Here is a 15,053-nt window from a genome sequence, read left to right on the forward strand (position 1 = left end):
ATTCCTATTGTCCCTAGACATACCCAATATTTTGTGTTGTTGTCCCTATACAGGCCCAATATTCCCATGTTAAAACTCCATTGTCCCCAAAGTTCCCGTCCTGTATTTCCCATGTTAGAGTCACATTGTTCCCAAAATGCCGGGACCTTATTTTAGCATAGAAGTCTAGGTGAGGCTATAAATCTTGAGGTTATAGTGCTGGGCCACGTTTTGTAACATAGAAGTCTACGTGAGGCTATATCGCCTATATTGAGCCTAGACAGACCCAATCCATCTATATTCCATATGTTTACATTCCTTATGTTCAATTCCCGTTGAGTCTAGACAGGACCAATCCCATGTCGCCATCTTCCATTTTCCCTTGTCGCTTTACTGGCCCAATCCTTGTCGCTATCTTCCATTTTCTCTTGTCGCTCAATAGTCCCATTCATGTTAAAATTCCCCATGTCAAACTCCCCTAGTCGCCATCGTACACCCCTCCTATTTTAACACTTCAGTCGCATTGAGGCTAATCGCTTATATTGAGCCTCGGTAGTCCCAATCCCTTGGCGCTACAAAGTCCCAATCCCTAGACGCTAGACAGTTCCAGTCCCACTCATGTTAAATTTCCACATTTTAAATTCCCCTTGAAGCTAAAGTACAAACAACCAAATTTAACAGTAAAGTCCCATTGAGGCTAAACCGTTTATATTGAGCCTAGACAGTCCCAATCCCTTGAGCCGCTATAGTCCCATCCATGTTAAATTACCCCATGTTAAATTCCCCTTGAGGCTAAAGTACAAACACCCAAATTTAACACTAAAGTCCCATCGAGGCTGAAGTAACCCCCTTCACTACTTGTCTCGTTTGGAGCTCGGCATTATGAGGTTGTTGTTAAGACTGGTCCATCTGGTGTCCGGATAATATGAATGGGTAGGACATGATGCTACATCTGTGCGGCATCAGGGCTAAACATCCTTACAAACTGCTACACTACAAACATCGTAGCGATATTAACTGATAAAACTACGTTAAAAATCCAAATCTCTCTCTCTCTCTCTCACACACACACACACACACACACACACACACACACGCACGCACGCATACACACACACACACACACACACACATATTATAGCTGCTGTGAGTACTATGTACAATATTATTATGGCTATGCATGTGTTAGTGGATCACATTTTAGATTTCACTTTTGTAATGTTGACAGTATATCCACATCAAAGACGGCACTGATGTTTATTGTTCTAAACAATGCTATTTGTATTGTGTCATTATTCTTTCTCCCATAAGTTAGTGTATACATTCTTGTTTCCTCTATGCCACTCTAACGTTTATGGTCAATAAATCTGTATTTAGATATTCAATAGTTTCAGAGCCAAATTAGACTAAGATAAGGATTCTCATTAATTAATGTAGTCAGCAAATAAAGTATTTTAAATTCTATCATGTAATTTTCTTAAGCTAATGTTCATATGTGTACCTTTTTTGCACAAAATCTGCGTACCTATTCTTCATGTCTCCGTCTGAAAAATCACCATGACCACAACATTTGAAAACCATTTCTACAGAAACCACGGAGATTAACATGTCGCCATGGATATGATTTTACTATGTAAGAGTTATTCAAAAAGTAACAAAGTAAAAAAGTTATTTCACACATACGAAATTCTTCTCATCGTACATAAGCGTTATGTTCTGCATATCTGAAACACATTTTACATGTGAAATATTCTTAATATAATTACGGACAAATTATTCTCACTGCATGACACTTATGCTATGTGAATAAAGAATGTCAATATATAAAATAGTATTGTACACATATAAATTAAATATTTGGCCATACAGAAGAAAATCAAATAGTAAAGACGTAAGGAAAGAATTTCATACATGGAAAGAAATATATTACATATGTGAAATTAAGAATTTATTCTACAGATGTAATATATCATGCTACTTCAAAAATGTTCACAATTGTGATTCAGTGTACCTAAACACTTGTCCCATTCTTAGAAGTTATTATATAGGCATAACTATGCATGGTTGATTATGGAAATTATTAACCAACGGGTCTCGGTGATCTGGGCCTCTGGTCAAATTATGCGGTTTTCAACTAAATTTACCATTTGTCTTTTAGACTTGCCATTACCGTGACCTCTGACCTCTAAGCCACAGAATGTAACGGTTTTCATCATGATCCGTATTGAAAGACATCCGCTAGGAACTTACTCTCAACAAACTTTATTCTGCAAAACTGGTTTTTCTTTGAGATGCACTGAAAGTGACCATGTACCTTTAGGCTTCAGTAGTTACAGGCTTCCTTAACTCACGTGCAAGCCTATCCCGCATTGGTCAATGTACAATGCACGTGGTCTACATATAAAGTTACTATGCAAAATCGATTTTCTTCTTTCATTTTGGTGACCTTGGCCTTTCATCTGTTCGCCCCCAAATCAATTGAGCTCTGTCTTACCTGATCTAATCCAATAGTTATGAAGTTTGTTTGATCCAGAACTGAATTTTTTTAAACTTTTCCTTTTCAGCTGAAAGTGATGTTAGCTCAGCTGGTATAATAATAATAATAATAATAATAATAATAATAATTAGATACAAGTCCTACATACTTTATGTTGCAAGATGTTACTAATCGTTTAGACAGCGAAGAAACTGGGCAAAACATAATTGTCTCCAAATACGCATTATTTATATAAATGTTAATTGCAATGACCATGGCAATGTGGTTGATAATTGTGTTAATGATGACGATGATTTCAAGTTAGACAAATGCTTCGTTACTGAATAACTACATAAATATTTTCCTTGAATACTTATCATTAAACTTCAGGTAACATGTACCAACAAGGCACAGAATACGCACGCGCTCTGTCTAAGCGAGTGTCCAGCACCCTAGATGTCCTAGGCTACTCACAGGAAGACAGAAACAGGAGGCTCAGGTGTGTCACTGGGTGGGAGTACTTCTGCAACATAGGAAAAAGCTTTAAACTAGGTAGATTACTAAAGAAATACATGTTTGGAAGCAGAGGAGAGGGATCCACGGGACCAGGACTAAAATCAGATCAAGACATTCTGGGTGAGAGTGAGAGAATAAAGGTAGTCACAGACCTATCTGACTGTCAGCCTGACAAGCTGAACTGCCTCATGGTGTATGATGAATTTACTCACCCCGGATACGTCAAATTACAGATGGTGGATATACTACCGGACGGCACACCAGATCCAAGGGTTAATGTTCAGGATCCGTACTTCAATGTAGACTCGTATGGTAGAACTGTGATATCCAACAAACTTTTTCCTTCGATAAGTCCTGATGAGTTCTCTGGCCCGGCAGTAAGTACTAAAAATAAAATTACAGAGCTATCTCGTGATTATGTAACTGTTCTTAGGTGCGAACGATGGCCTAATGAGGCACGTGAATGGTTTCAACGCCGCCGACTACATGGATGGCCAAAATCACATGATGTGCAAAACGCAATTAGAGAGTGTTGTTTTGCTACTGGTGTTGGACACCCACAGAGTGACGCAAAAAATTTTGAATGGAGATTGTCTTTCTCGTTCACTGAAAGAAGACTGATACGGTCCTTTGAGGATACAGAGATGAAAGTATATATATTGTTAAAAATGATCAAGGAAACATACATTAAACCCGTCCTTGATGATGCCTTTGCAAGTTACAGTTGCAAAGTTTGCATGTTGTGGATGAAAGAAAAAACACCGCCAGAATTGTGGCGCACTGAAAACCTTCTATATTGTCTTACTATGTGTATCAGACAGTTGTGTGAGTGGGTCAATAATGGATATTGTCCGGATTATTTTATCATCACAAACAACATCTATGACAGAAAAATATACGGACCAGCCAAGATCAAATTAAGTAAGATACTGAGGGATCTTGTATCCGAAGATTGTCGAATGGTGTTTGGATTAACATGTTGCAACCTGGGACAACTTCTACAGCAGGATTCCAGCAATTTGGACAGTATACGCAATTCAAAACTTGTCAACAGAAATGTTACTTTAGAGATATTGGTGGACTACCAAATATATATTGAGGAGGCTGCCAAATGCAGAATCGACATGCTTCGCGACATTCCTCAGAATGTCAAGATCCTGACACTCTGCATAAGACAAATATTGCATACTATGCAAGACGTACCACCCACGATGCGAACAGATGCGTGTCAGCTCTTAATGACTCTATTGTCACGAGTGGGGTTTTATATTGTTTCTGTATGCAAGGAAAATATACATTCTCTATCCCGGGAAGAGGTAGATTATTGCATGGCGCTGGCTAGAAAGTGCATTTCGCGTGGGATTGACAGTGATGCTACCTCAGTGAGATTAAAACTGTGTGGACTTGGAACAATGTTTAGGAATTATATTTTGACAGAGACTAGCCTGCAGTATATCAGTGATCATAAGATGAAATATATTTGTTCGTGTAAAACAACTAAATCGTATACACTAAAGTGTAATATTGCTCTCAACTTAAACAAATTTAAGACAGAAAAAGACAGTACGAAGGATCTGCTGCAGAACCAGACGTCTTTCAGTGTCATCTATCTTCCGTCCGAGATCTCCATTACCCCGCCACCCTTGAGGATGGAGATGTACAGGTCAATTGGCGCACCCCCATCACTGAGAGATGAAGAGAAACACTTCTGGTATGACTGGGCCGTTGTTGATTCCCTTATGTCTCTACATTTCTTTCAGTACATGAATTTCCTCATGTTAGGAAACGAGAGACTTAAAATGGCTTCCATGGAGAAAATGCTGCAGGTAATCAGGACAGAGCCGTATATTCCCAACAGAGAAACGGAACTAAATCTTCTTGGTTACTGCTTCATGAGAGAGTCCCAAGTAAAAAATGCTTTTATTTGCTTCAAGAAATCACTGACAATTTGTCCGCATCACAACGCTGCCAAGTTTCACCTGGGAGGTTTGTTTCACAAGGTCCGTATAGCTCGATTAAGACGTTAATTGCATTGCAAATTGTTGACCGACGTTCAGTTTAAAACCTGCTGAAATATTATATAAAATATAACACGCATATTTGTGATTAAGACAGTGAACTAATTTTAGCAACACTTATCATTTGACCTATTGATGATAATTAACGGATAAGTCATATTTGTCGGTTATAGAAAGATGTTATTCATATGACGGGCCCAGGAAGATTTCTACAGTAAAGACATGTCTCACTTATTGCTTTTGTCCACAAAAGGAACTTGACTAATTGTTGAATAAGACTTTAGAGTTAGGCTTTATTACTGTTCTACAGTGGAAATTCTGTTAAAAGGATGTCCAAATGTATTATTTTGTGACGAAATTGAATACAGTAATAATGGAAATGTATTATTTTTGTTCGTGGGTAGGGAACGATATGCAGATGAAACCCGTCAAGTTATTCAGAATGTAGACAAATATGAATTATAACATGTATAAATAATTTTTGAAAAGACGCTATACCCGTATTTATGAATGTCATGAAAATTTTTCGAGCGGTTTTATTTCAGTATATAAATGAAGATTTATTATAATAAGAAAAGAGAAAGTAGCATTATGGAAACTGTATATTTTGATATATATTGGAGCAATGTTATTGTAATCTTGAAAAATGTTGCAAATCTTCATTAGAATGGCACAAAACAGGTGAAAATACAGAATCGTTTATTGAGCGCCTTTTTCACACAGAATGAACAAATGTTCCAAATTACACGGCAAATAAGTCTTGCCAAAAGCAAAGGGCGATAAGGGATCATTTTGGTCAAGGAAATCATTCAAATGGCACAAACACTAACATACAACAGTGCTAAACTGTTGTGGAACCAGTTTATGGAATCTGCCGATTCTGTATTCAAGGACACAAAGCCACAAGAAGACATTACACAAATGAATCGATAACAAAAATAACAACAAAAAACTTTACAGGATCTGCATGTTTGCTGTAGAAATACGATACAATAAAATGATAGATGAAACGAGCAAAGATGAATGATGTTAAACATTTTAATCTACGTCCTAATGCACTTGGCGCTCAACATTAAGAGGTTAGGGTTGGTCAGACTGGTGTCAGAATAATTTGACTAGGTGGGACATGATGCTGCACGTCTGTGGCATGATGCCCCAGTGATAGACATCACTATAAACTGCCACACTGCAGACATCTTAGCGATATGACTGAAAGTTTTAAAAAAGTTATGTTAAAAATCCAAATCACACACAGAAACAGACGCACACACATTCGTAGTTCTTTCTGATAATCAGGCGTACATGGGTCCAAAACTTCATCCACACTGCGCAATTATACTGGAATGTAGACCACATTGCCAACAGACATCACATCATAATGAAGAATTTACTGCAGTCAAAAGTGAAATGAATTTGATATTCACACGCAAACAATAATTTAAATCCTAAGTCCTTTTGAGAATTTCAATTAATGTAATCCATATGTCATAGAGCAGCTGCATCAAGACAGTTCTTCCACTCACCAGTGCATGGTACAGAATTTACCGAGCAATAAAAACCAGTTCATTACAACAAGAAAAGCAGAATTGTTTTGGATGGGCAGAAAAGCGAAATCCCTTATTTCAAGACCAGCTGGAAAAGTTGTTTCAAGGCACATTCACAATAAGACTCTAAGTGTCAATTTTAAAATGACCAAAACTAGATTTATTTTGGAAGCGAACGACTGAGCACGCGATATGCCGCCAAGTTCAAAGGTCGCTGGGTGATGCTCTTCGAACGCACATACTGTTACTGTACATTAATGAGCTTAAGTTTTGCATTTACTTTGGATTCCAAAATAAATTCAATTACTTAATTTTGTCGAGTGTTCGCATTATTCTCCAGCCTTAGGCAGAAAAGCAAAATGAGCATATAGTATACAGTTTACTATATTCGTATGGTGAAAATACGAACTCGACTTGTTTTCTTCTGAATAAATACTTCACACCTATCGTCCTGCACTGTATTTCAGGAAAACTAATTCATATTTTCCCATACAAATGCGTAACCTATAAAATGCAACGAGGCAAAAGTTTCATATTATTTTATGTACAATACAACAAATGTTTTTTGTCTCCTAGAAATATTAGTCTTTGCTATATGTACAAATCTTTTTTATTAAATGTGTCTATGTCAAGATAGAGTACGTGTTTTCTCTTAGCTTGCGCTCGTTACGCCTGGTTGAAAGTTTCTTTTGCGACTCAAAGAACTCGTGTCATCTGTATTGTGTCTTTCAAATGGAACAAACATTTGAACGAGAAAACAAATATTGTATAGTTACCAGATCAGATTTTAATGTGACGTTTTACATATTCATTTAAATAAGTAGATATCTGGATGAGCGTATATGTTGTGTCATCGCTAACGTCAGAGCAAGAAAACAAATCACTTTTTCCACGAAATGTTTCCTTTTTTCATACATGATTGATGAAGACACTGTCCGTGAAGAGCTGATATAAGATATGACTGTACTAATAACTAAGCAAACGAAGGGATAATATACGTATACATCACACAAAAGTTTCCATAAATTAAAAGGGACAGCTCCTGTAGCCGAAGTGGTAAGAGCGTCCGCCTCGAATGACGTGTGACTGATTTTTTATTTTAAAGCTACGTTAAAAATCCAAATCATACATACACACACGCACACATACACACACACACTCATACACGCACACGCAAAACATAAAATGACTTAAATATACTGATCCATGACAAGGATCGCGTAACATGTAGAGACTAGTTGAGGAAACCAAATGTAAGTTGCAATGCCTTAGCATGAATCTTTTTTCGAATACAACGGGAACCTAAATAACTAAGTCCCTTCCAAAACAATTTTTTTGGGGTTCTTTTGATCAAAGTTAAGTTGGAGCTTTTCTTTAGATAAACCCAGTGCATATCAGTTGGAGTGATATTCCTTATATGAAACCGCTTTTAATTTCCCATCCTTTTATAGGTATTCAAACTTCTCGTATTAATAGCTCTGAAGGGGCATGGATGTATATACGCAATGTACGTTTATTGGACTAAAATTTGACCCAGACATTGCCATATCTTTATCATAATTTGGTCAAGCGCACTACCCATTTCTGAACAAACTCGCTCCCGTGTAACAAGATAACCGGGTTGGTTTTCGGATTTATAATAGAACACTTTTGATGGCGATACAAATACGATGTTTAGTGATGATTCATGTGAACGAAGAAAGAATTATGCGTGTATAAGATCCAAATATTGAACAAATTAACACAATCCGCAATAACTTGATAATGCAACATAAATGTGAATACAAATAACTGACCCTACACAGTGAATGGACAAAGGTTAATGATTCACAGTAATTTCACAGGACGAAAAGAATGATGCGCTTTACTCAAATAGTTAAACATGATGTACTTTACTCATATAGTAAAATGAATTCACTCAAATAGTAACAAATGAGGTCCTTTACTCCAATAGTAAAATGATGAAAACAATGTGACAGATATCATACAAAATATCGTTAGTCCCAAAACATTTGGTATAACAAAAAACCCAAAATTAGCCCACGGCTAAAAGATTACATGTATGGAGTTACAAAAAACACTCCGTCACCAGAATACTTGGTTACCAGTCAAACTGGTCAATCAATCAGTCAGCATTAAAGGTAGTCACCGACCACCATTCAATTCCTTGGTCAATCAAGCAATCAGCGCCCACCAATCGGTCAGCAACGCCCGATCAACTGCTACTCGACCAGCAACACACTGTTCACTCGGCTGCACCGCCGCCGTCCAACCAGCTCCTTCGCCAGCTCCAACGTCAGCTACACAGCCGCTCTGGCCAGCACCACAGCCGTCATGGTCAACTTTCACGGTCAGTTCTGCAACTGATACCCCGTCAACCCTGACCACCATGGTCAGCTCCGATCAGCTGAAAATAAATCTGACACCGTGTACTAAGATAATAACGTTATATACGGTAGGCTATACAAATAATATCGGCACAACATTACAAAGCAATAAACAGGTTCAGAAGTGAACCAACCCGTGTCCGATAAGAATCATATGGTACTAAACGTTTCTTAAAAATGCAACTTTATATTGCTAATATAAATCTTTTGTTAAGTCACATACGATAATATAAAATCTTTGCATTATGCTACGCAAGCCGTAGCTATATAGAACATATAAAACAATAAAAGTGATAGTACAATAATTACAACTTATACACAAGAAATTGAGAAAACAAACTCACATACCTCTACAGCTGAAGATGTTAAAGTTCTTAAGCAGATGTGGACACCTCTTAGCCCCATCCCAGCACATATAGCTGGTTAGTGCTTAGACGTTACACCCTGGGTTTCCGAAAATGTTATGTAGTGCGGTGTTTCCTTGTCCACCCATTTTGTTTTGGATGTGTTGGTGTTGAAATTAAATAAAAATAACTACATAAAATAATTGTAATTCCGTCAGTGTTACTCTCTGTTTTCTCGCCAAATTGCAGAGTTTTACGTTATCCCAATAAAGCTTAGGTAGTTGTACTCTCTTCCCTGTGCCTAGGCCGGCAATGGACCTGATTTCTAACCACCCTCGCTTAGAACTTAGGATGGTACTAACTTTCCTTAGAACTATCTAGTCCAAGTGAGAGGTTAATTTCCTTGTTTTTGTGATTGCTCATGTTATAGTGACTCTGTCAGAGCCATTTTTCCTTATGTTGTGCATTAGTGTGTGTTATGCTGTAGTAGCTCCCCTTTAAATGCAAGGACAGCTCTATCTATATCAAATTCATTGTAGTTGTTTGTTCTTATCTAAACCTAGTTAATTTTGACAAAGGATTTAAAGCCAAAACTAAAATATTTAATGTTGAAAATAGTAAAGCGTATAAGTCCTTTGTGTTTTGTTTAGTGAGTGTATGTATTGCGTAGTGTTATTGGTGTTTCAGTTCTTCTGTATGCCTTAGCATATTGTTATCTAACTGTGTTCGGGTTTCTTCTTGCACCTTGGTACAAAAAGAAGATTGAAATCTTCCATCACGCGGGGATAAATAGGTTGGTGAACTCGTAGATATCAACGTTAAATCCGCTTGCTGCCTTGTTGCAGACAATGTAACTATGCTTGGTTATTAAAGCGTGGATATGTGGACTCCAAAACAACTGCCTTGTTGCAGACAATGTAACTATGCTTGGGTATTAAAGCGTGGATATGTGGACTCCAAAACAACTGCCATGTTTGCAGACAATGTAACTATGTTCGGTTATTAAAGTGTGGATATGTGGACTCCAAAACAACGGCCATGTTGCAGACAATGTAAATATGCTCGGTTATTAGAGCCTGGATATGTAGACTCCAAAACAACTGCCATGTTGCAGACAATGTTAATATGCTCAGTTATTAAAGCGTGGATATGTGGACTCCAAAACAACTGCCATGTTGCAGACAATGTAACTATGCTCGGTTATTAAAGCGTGGACATGTGGACTCCAATACAACTACGAACAGATCTCATTACATTAACAAATTCGGTTCACGAACAATCAGCCTCACCAGGATTGAATTAAAACTTTTAACGGACAATCAATTCATTTATAAGGCATACTCGGACTTATATACCACACAAATATATACGACAAGCTGCGCCAAATAATAAAAGAAATAAAAGTAAGGCAAGCATGCGACAACAAAATAAACGAACACAAACAACAAAACAAACATATACTTCAAGAAAATGTCATCAGAGAAAACGTTGTAACAGATCTCACCTAAACAGGCCTCGATGAATTTATATTTGAGGGCAATGTGACTTTTCTTTCCCGAATGAAAAGGTCAATGTTGTGGAAATATAGGATGATGAGTGAAGTGCACCATAAACTTAGACTGTTTACAATATATCATATTTATAAACATTCTTCTCGTATTAAGAAGCGACCAATATTATGGTACCAGTCTTTTCCTCCGGCTGTTAAAGTATAAAATACGAAATAAATTTGTTCACATACTATGGAATGCGTCTCATGAACGTCCAAAGAGATAAATTTGCTGGTGATGGGCAACAAATGACAAGGAACGGTGAGGGTGAAATGAATTTAGTAAGTTCCCTTTTTGTCCTCAATTCCATCTGGTTCATCGGGATAATTGTACAACATTCCGCCCTTGAAATGGAATAAATAAGGTTAATTGTCGGGATGATTGTACAACATTCCGCCCTTGAAATGGAATAAGTAAGGTTAATTGTCGGGATGATTGTACAACATTCTGCCCTTGAAATGGAATAAATAAGGTTAATTGTCGGGATGATTGTACAACATTCCGCCCTTGAAATGGAATAAATAAGGATAATTGGCGGGATGATTGTACAACATTCCGCCCTTGAAATGGAATAAATAAGGTTAATTGTCGGGATGATTGTACAACATTCCGCTCTTGAAACGGAATAAATAAGGTTAATTGTCGGGATAATTGTACAACATTCCGCCCTTGAAATGGAATTAATAACGTTAATTGTCGGGATGATTGTACAACATTCCGCCCTTGAAATGGAATAAATAAGGTTAATTGTCGGGATGATTGTACAACATTCCGCCCTTGAAATGGAATAAATAAGGTTAATTGTCGGGATGATTGTACAACATTCCGCCCTTGAAATGGAATAAATAAGGTTAATTGTCGGGATGATTGTACAACATTCCGCCCTTGAAATGGAATAAATAAGGTTAATTGTCGGGATGATTGTACAACATTCCGCCCTTGAAATGGAATAAATAAGGTTAATTGTCGGGATGATTGTACAAAATTCCGCCCTTGAAATGGAAAAAATAACGTTAATTGTCGGGATATACGGGATATACAGTTTGTGTGTTAAGTACGCAGATAATAAGATCACGCTTGAACCTAAAGGTAAACTGACAACCATTTGGATAATTACGGTTTTCAAGAAACATGCAGCCTTACACCCGAATATATATATATATATATATATATATATATATATATATATATATATATATATATATATATATATATATATATATATTTGAAGTTTTTTGTAACCTAGGTTTTGCTGATTCAATTAAAAAATCTAGATATGACTGTATGTAAGCCACTGTATCCCTTTCTCTCTATTTACTTTACCCAGCAAATATATTCGAGCCTTCACTCCTTAATAGTAACCAACACATATGTAAGCAAGTCCAGACACGCATTCCTCCATGCATCAACCATGAATAAGTCAATCAATTCAGACAGTTGTGCCTGCATACATACATCACTGCATTTATCAATACACTAGTCTCTTTCATTGATAAAGTAAGCAAGAGTTGGGTTTTACCGTGATTTGTGTATCCCTGTTCCATTTTGTAGGCGTACATAAGTGCAGATGTAAGTTATTAAACTATTTTTGTAGGTATGGGTCGGGGTGGGTGGGGGTGCGCTTTGAAACCATCGAAGTGCTTGCAATAAATTTAAAAAAGAAATGTATTCATTCCTCGTGTAGGCAGGGGTACTTATTTATGATCTGGGGTTGTTTATGTATGATATGGGGTTGTTTATGTATGGGGGTGTTTATGTATGATCTGGGGCGTTTATTATGATCTGGTGTAGTTTATGTATGATCTGCGGGTGTTTATGTATCATCTGGGGGTGTTTATGTATGATCTGGGAGGTGTTTATGTATGATCTGGGGGTGTTTACGTATGATCTGGGGGTGTTTATGTATGATCTGGTGTAGTTTATGTATGATCTGGGGGTGTTTATGTATGATCTGGGGGTGTTTATGTATGATCTGGTGTAGTTTATGTATGATCTGGTGTAGTTTATGTATGATCTGGGGGTGTTTATGTATGATCTGGTGGTGTTTATGAATGATCTGGTGTAGTTTATGTATGATCTGGGGGTGTTTATGTTTGATATGGGGGTGTTTATGTATGATCTGGTGTAGTTTATGTATGATCTGGTGTAGTTTATGTATGATCTGGTGTAGTTTATGTATGATCTGGGGGTGTTTATGTATGATCTGGGGGTGTTTATGTATGATCTGGTGTAGTTTATGTAGGATCTGGTGTAGTTTATGTATGATCTGGGGGTGTTTATGTATGATCTGCGGGTTGTTTATGTATGATCTGGGGGTGTTTATGTATGATCTGATGTAGTTTATGTATGATCTGGGGTAGTTTATGTATGATCTGGGGTAGTTTATGTATGATCTGGGGGTGTTTATGTATGATCTGGTGTAGTTTATGTATGATCTAGGGTTGTTTATGTATGATCTGGGGGTGTTTATGTATGATCTGGTGTAGTTTATGTATGATCTGGGGGTGTTTATGTATGATCTAGGGTAGTTTATGCATGATCTGGGGGTGTTTATGTATGATCTGGGGTAGTTTATGTATGATCTGGGGGTGTTTATGTATGATCTGGTGTAGTTTATGTATGATCTGGGGGTGTTTATGTATGATCTGGTGTAGTTTATGCATGATCTGGGGGGGTATTTATATATGATCTGGGGTAGTTTATGTATGATCTTGGGGTGTTTATGCATGATCTGGGGTTGTTTATGTAGGGGGTGTTTATGTATGATCTGGGGCTGTTTATGTATGATCTGGGGTAGTTTATGCATGATCTGGGAGTGTTTATGTATGATCTAGGGGAGTTTACGCATCATCTGGGTGTGTTTATGTGTAATCCATAGCGCCAAGTTTCGACAGCTTAATATGAATGGGAATGTTTGTTCTGCACTAGATTGCAGAGTCCTTCGTATAGTTTTAGAGAGTTCGTTTATCTATCTTCTGTTAAACTATTCGCTATTTGACAATACGCCATTATTAAGAAATAGGTCGGATCATTATGTGTTTATATGTATATGGAGGATATGTATATAGTATTGAAAAATCTTCAAGTGAAGGTCCGTTGTATAATACTATAAACCATTCCTGTTGCACTCGTATTTTTAACAATAAAATACACTGATGCATCTTGTTTTCAACATTGGAATAGCTTAATATCATCGCGGACTAATCAACGGATCGTAAAGTTTTTATAAAAAAATATATTTCTTTAACAATATGTCTTCTTCATAGCAAAACGACGTAAGGTTTTGCTATCTTATCATTAGAAAGGGACTTTCGCTCGTCGCAAAGAATGGCAGAAGATTACTGACAAGAGAGTGTGTATAAACTATTTCATTTTTACCACTCATTTTGCATTTAATCCGTCATAGAATACGTACTCAAACTTTTGACTTCATCTAAGACATACACCTCTGTGTTTCTGTTCTTATTAAGATGGTTTTTTAGTATTCGCCACACTTAATTCTCGTAAAGCATGGGAAATGTGTACGAATGAAGTACGGTTAACGTATTTCAAAATTAACATCTTAGAATATTTGCCTTCTTTCTTGTCTGGGCTTTATGATGCCAATATTAGTTGGGCAATTATATTTTTTTATTATTGTCTTGTTCTTAGTACCTTCGTATTTCCATTACGGCTTAAACTTACCTAGATTTAATCTCATCTAATATTTGTTTGCACAAATTATAATTGACAGTTCACAATACTTAATTTCAAATTTCTCTATATATCCGAAAGTACACTTCACATTTAAATTCAACTAAGTTCTTCATTAAATATTTAAAGCATTAAATGTAATGGCTGTATTCCGTCTTTAGGCACGTCTTCTCTCTACTAAGAGCACGCAAAACCTCTGTTTAATGTTCTCTTGTAATGGTTATCTGACATCAATCTTTTAATGTCATTTTGATGTCAACTGGTTATGACATTGTAAGTTTGAAACTGTTTAAGGTAGAAACTCAAATTCTGCATCATAAAACATTGAAAGAATTAATATTTGCAACTTTTCTCAATAATTTTAAAATCACAGAACTTTTGTGGTCCTAAGGACTCAAAATAATTAACCGGTCCATTAAGATTTTGTTATTCAGATGGTAAACAGATCATTAGTACCAATGGTGCAAACTTTACACTTCAAGATAATAATAATAATGGCAGCTCTGCCGCGCGCCACACGTCAATTACAAATATTCGTGAATACCT

The 15,053-nt window shown here is 36.8% G+C and overlaps 1 protein-coding gene across 1 annotated transcript; it reads left to right on the forward strand.

The window, feature by feature from the left end:
- Nucleotides 1-2,799: 2,799 nt before the first annotated feature.
- LOC149784191 (uncharacterized) lies at nucleotides 2,800-7,165 on the forward strand. Its single transcript, XM_089932263.1, has one exon. The coding sequence runs from the start codon at nucleotides 2,851-2,853 to the stop codon at nucleotides 4,996-4,998; it is 2,148 nt and encodes a 715-aa protein (XP_089788389.1). The 5' UTR covers nucleotides 2,800-2,850; the 3' UTR covers nucleotides 4,999-7,165.
- Nucleotides 7,166-15,053: the final 7,888 nt, after the last annotated feature.

Source organism: Sinohyriopsis cumingii, chromosome 14 (assembly GCF_028554795.1).
Source record: "Sinohyriopsis cumingii isolate HCF-2022 chromosome 14, ASM2855479v2, whole genome shotgun sequence".
NCBI classification, from domain to species: Eukaryota; Metazoa; Mollusca; class Bivalvia; order Unionida; family Unionidae; genus Sinohyriopsis; species Sinohyriopsis cumingii.

Bases quoted from the DNA above. Each gene is read 5' to 3' on its own strand.
- LOC149784191 (XM_089932263.1), top strand. From the start codon at position 2,851: ATGTACCAACAAGGCACAGAATACGCACGCGCTCTGTCTAAGCGAGTG.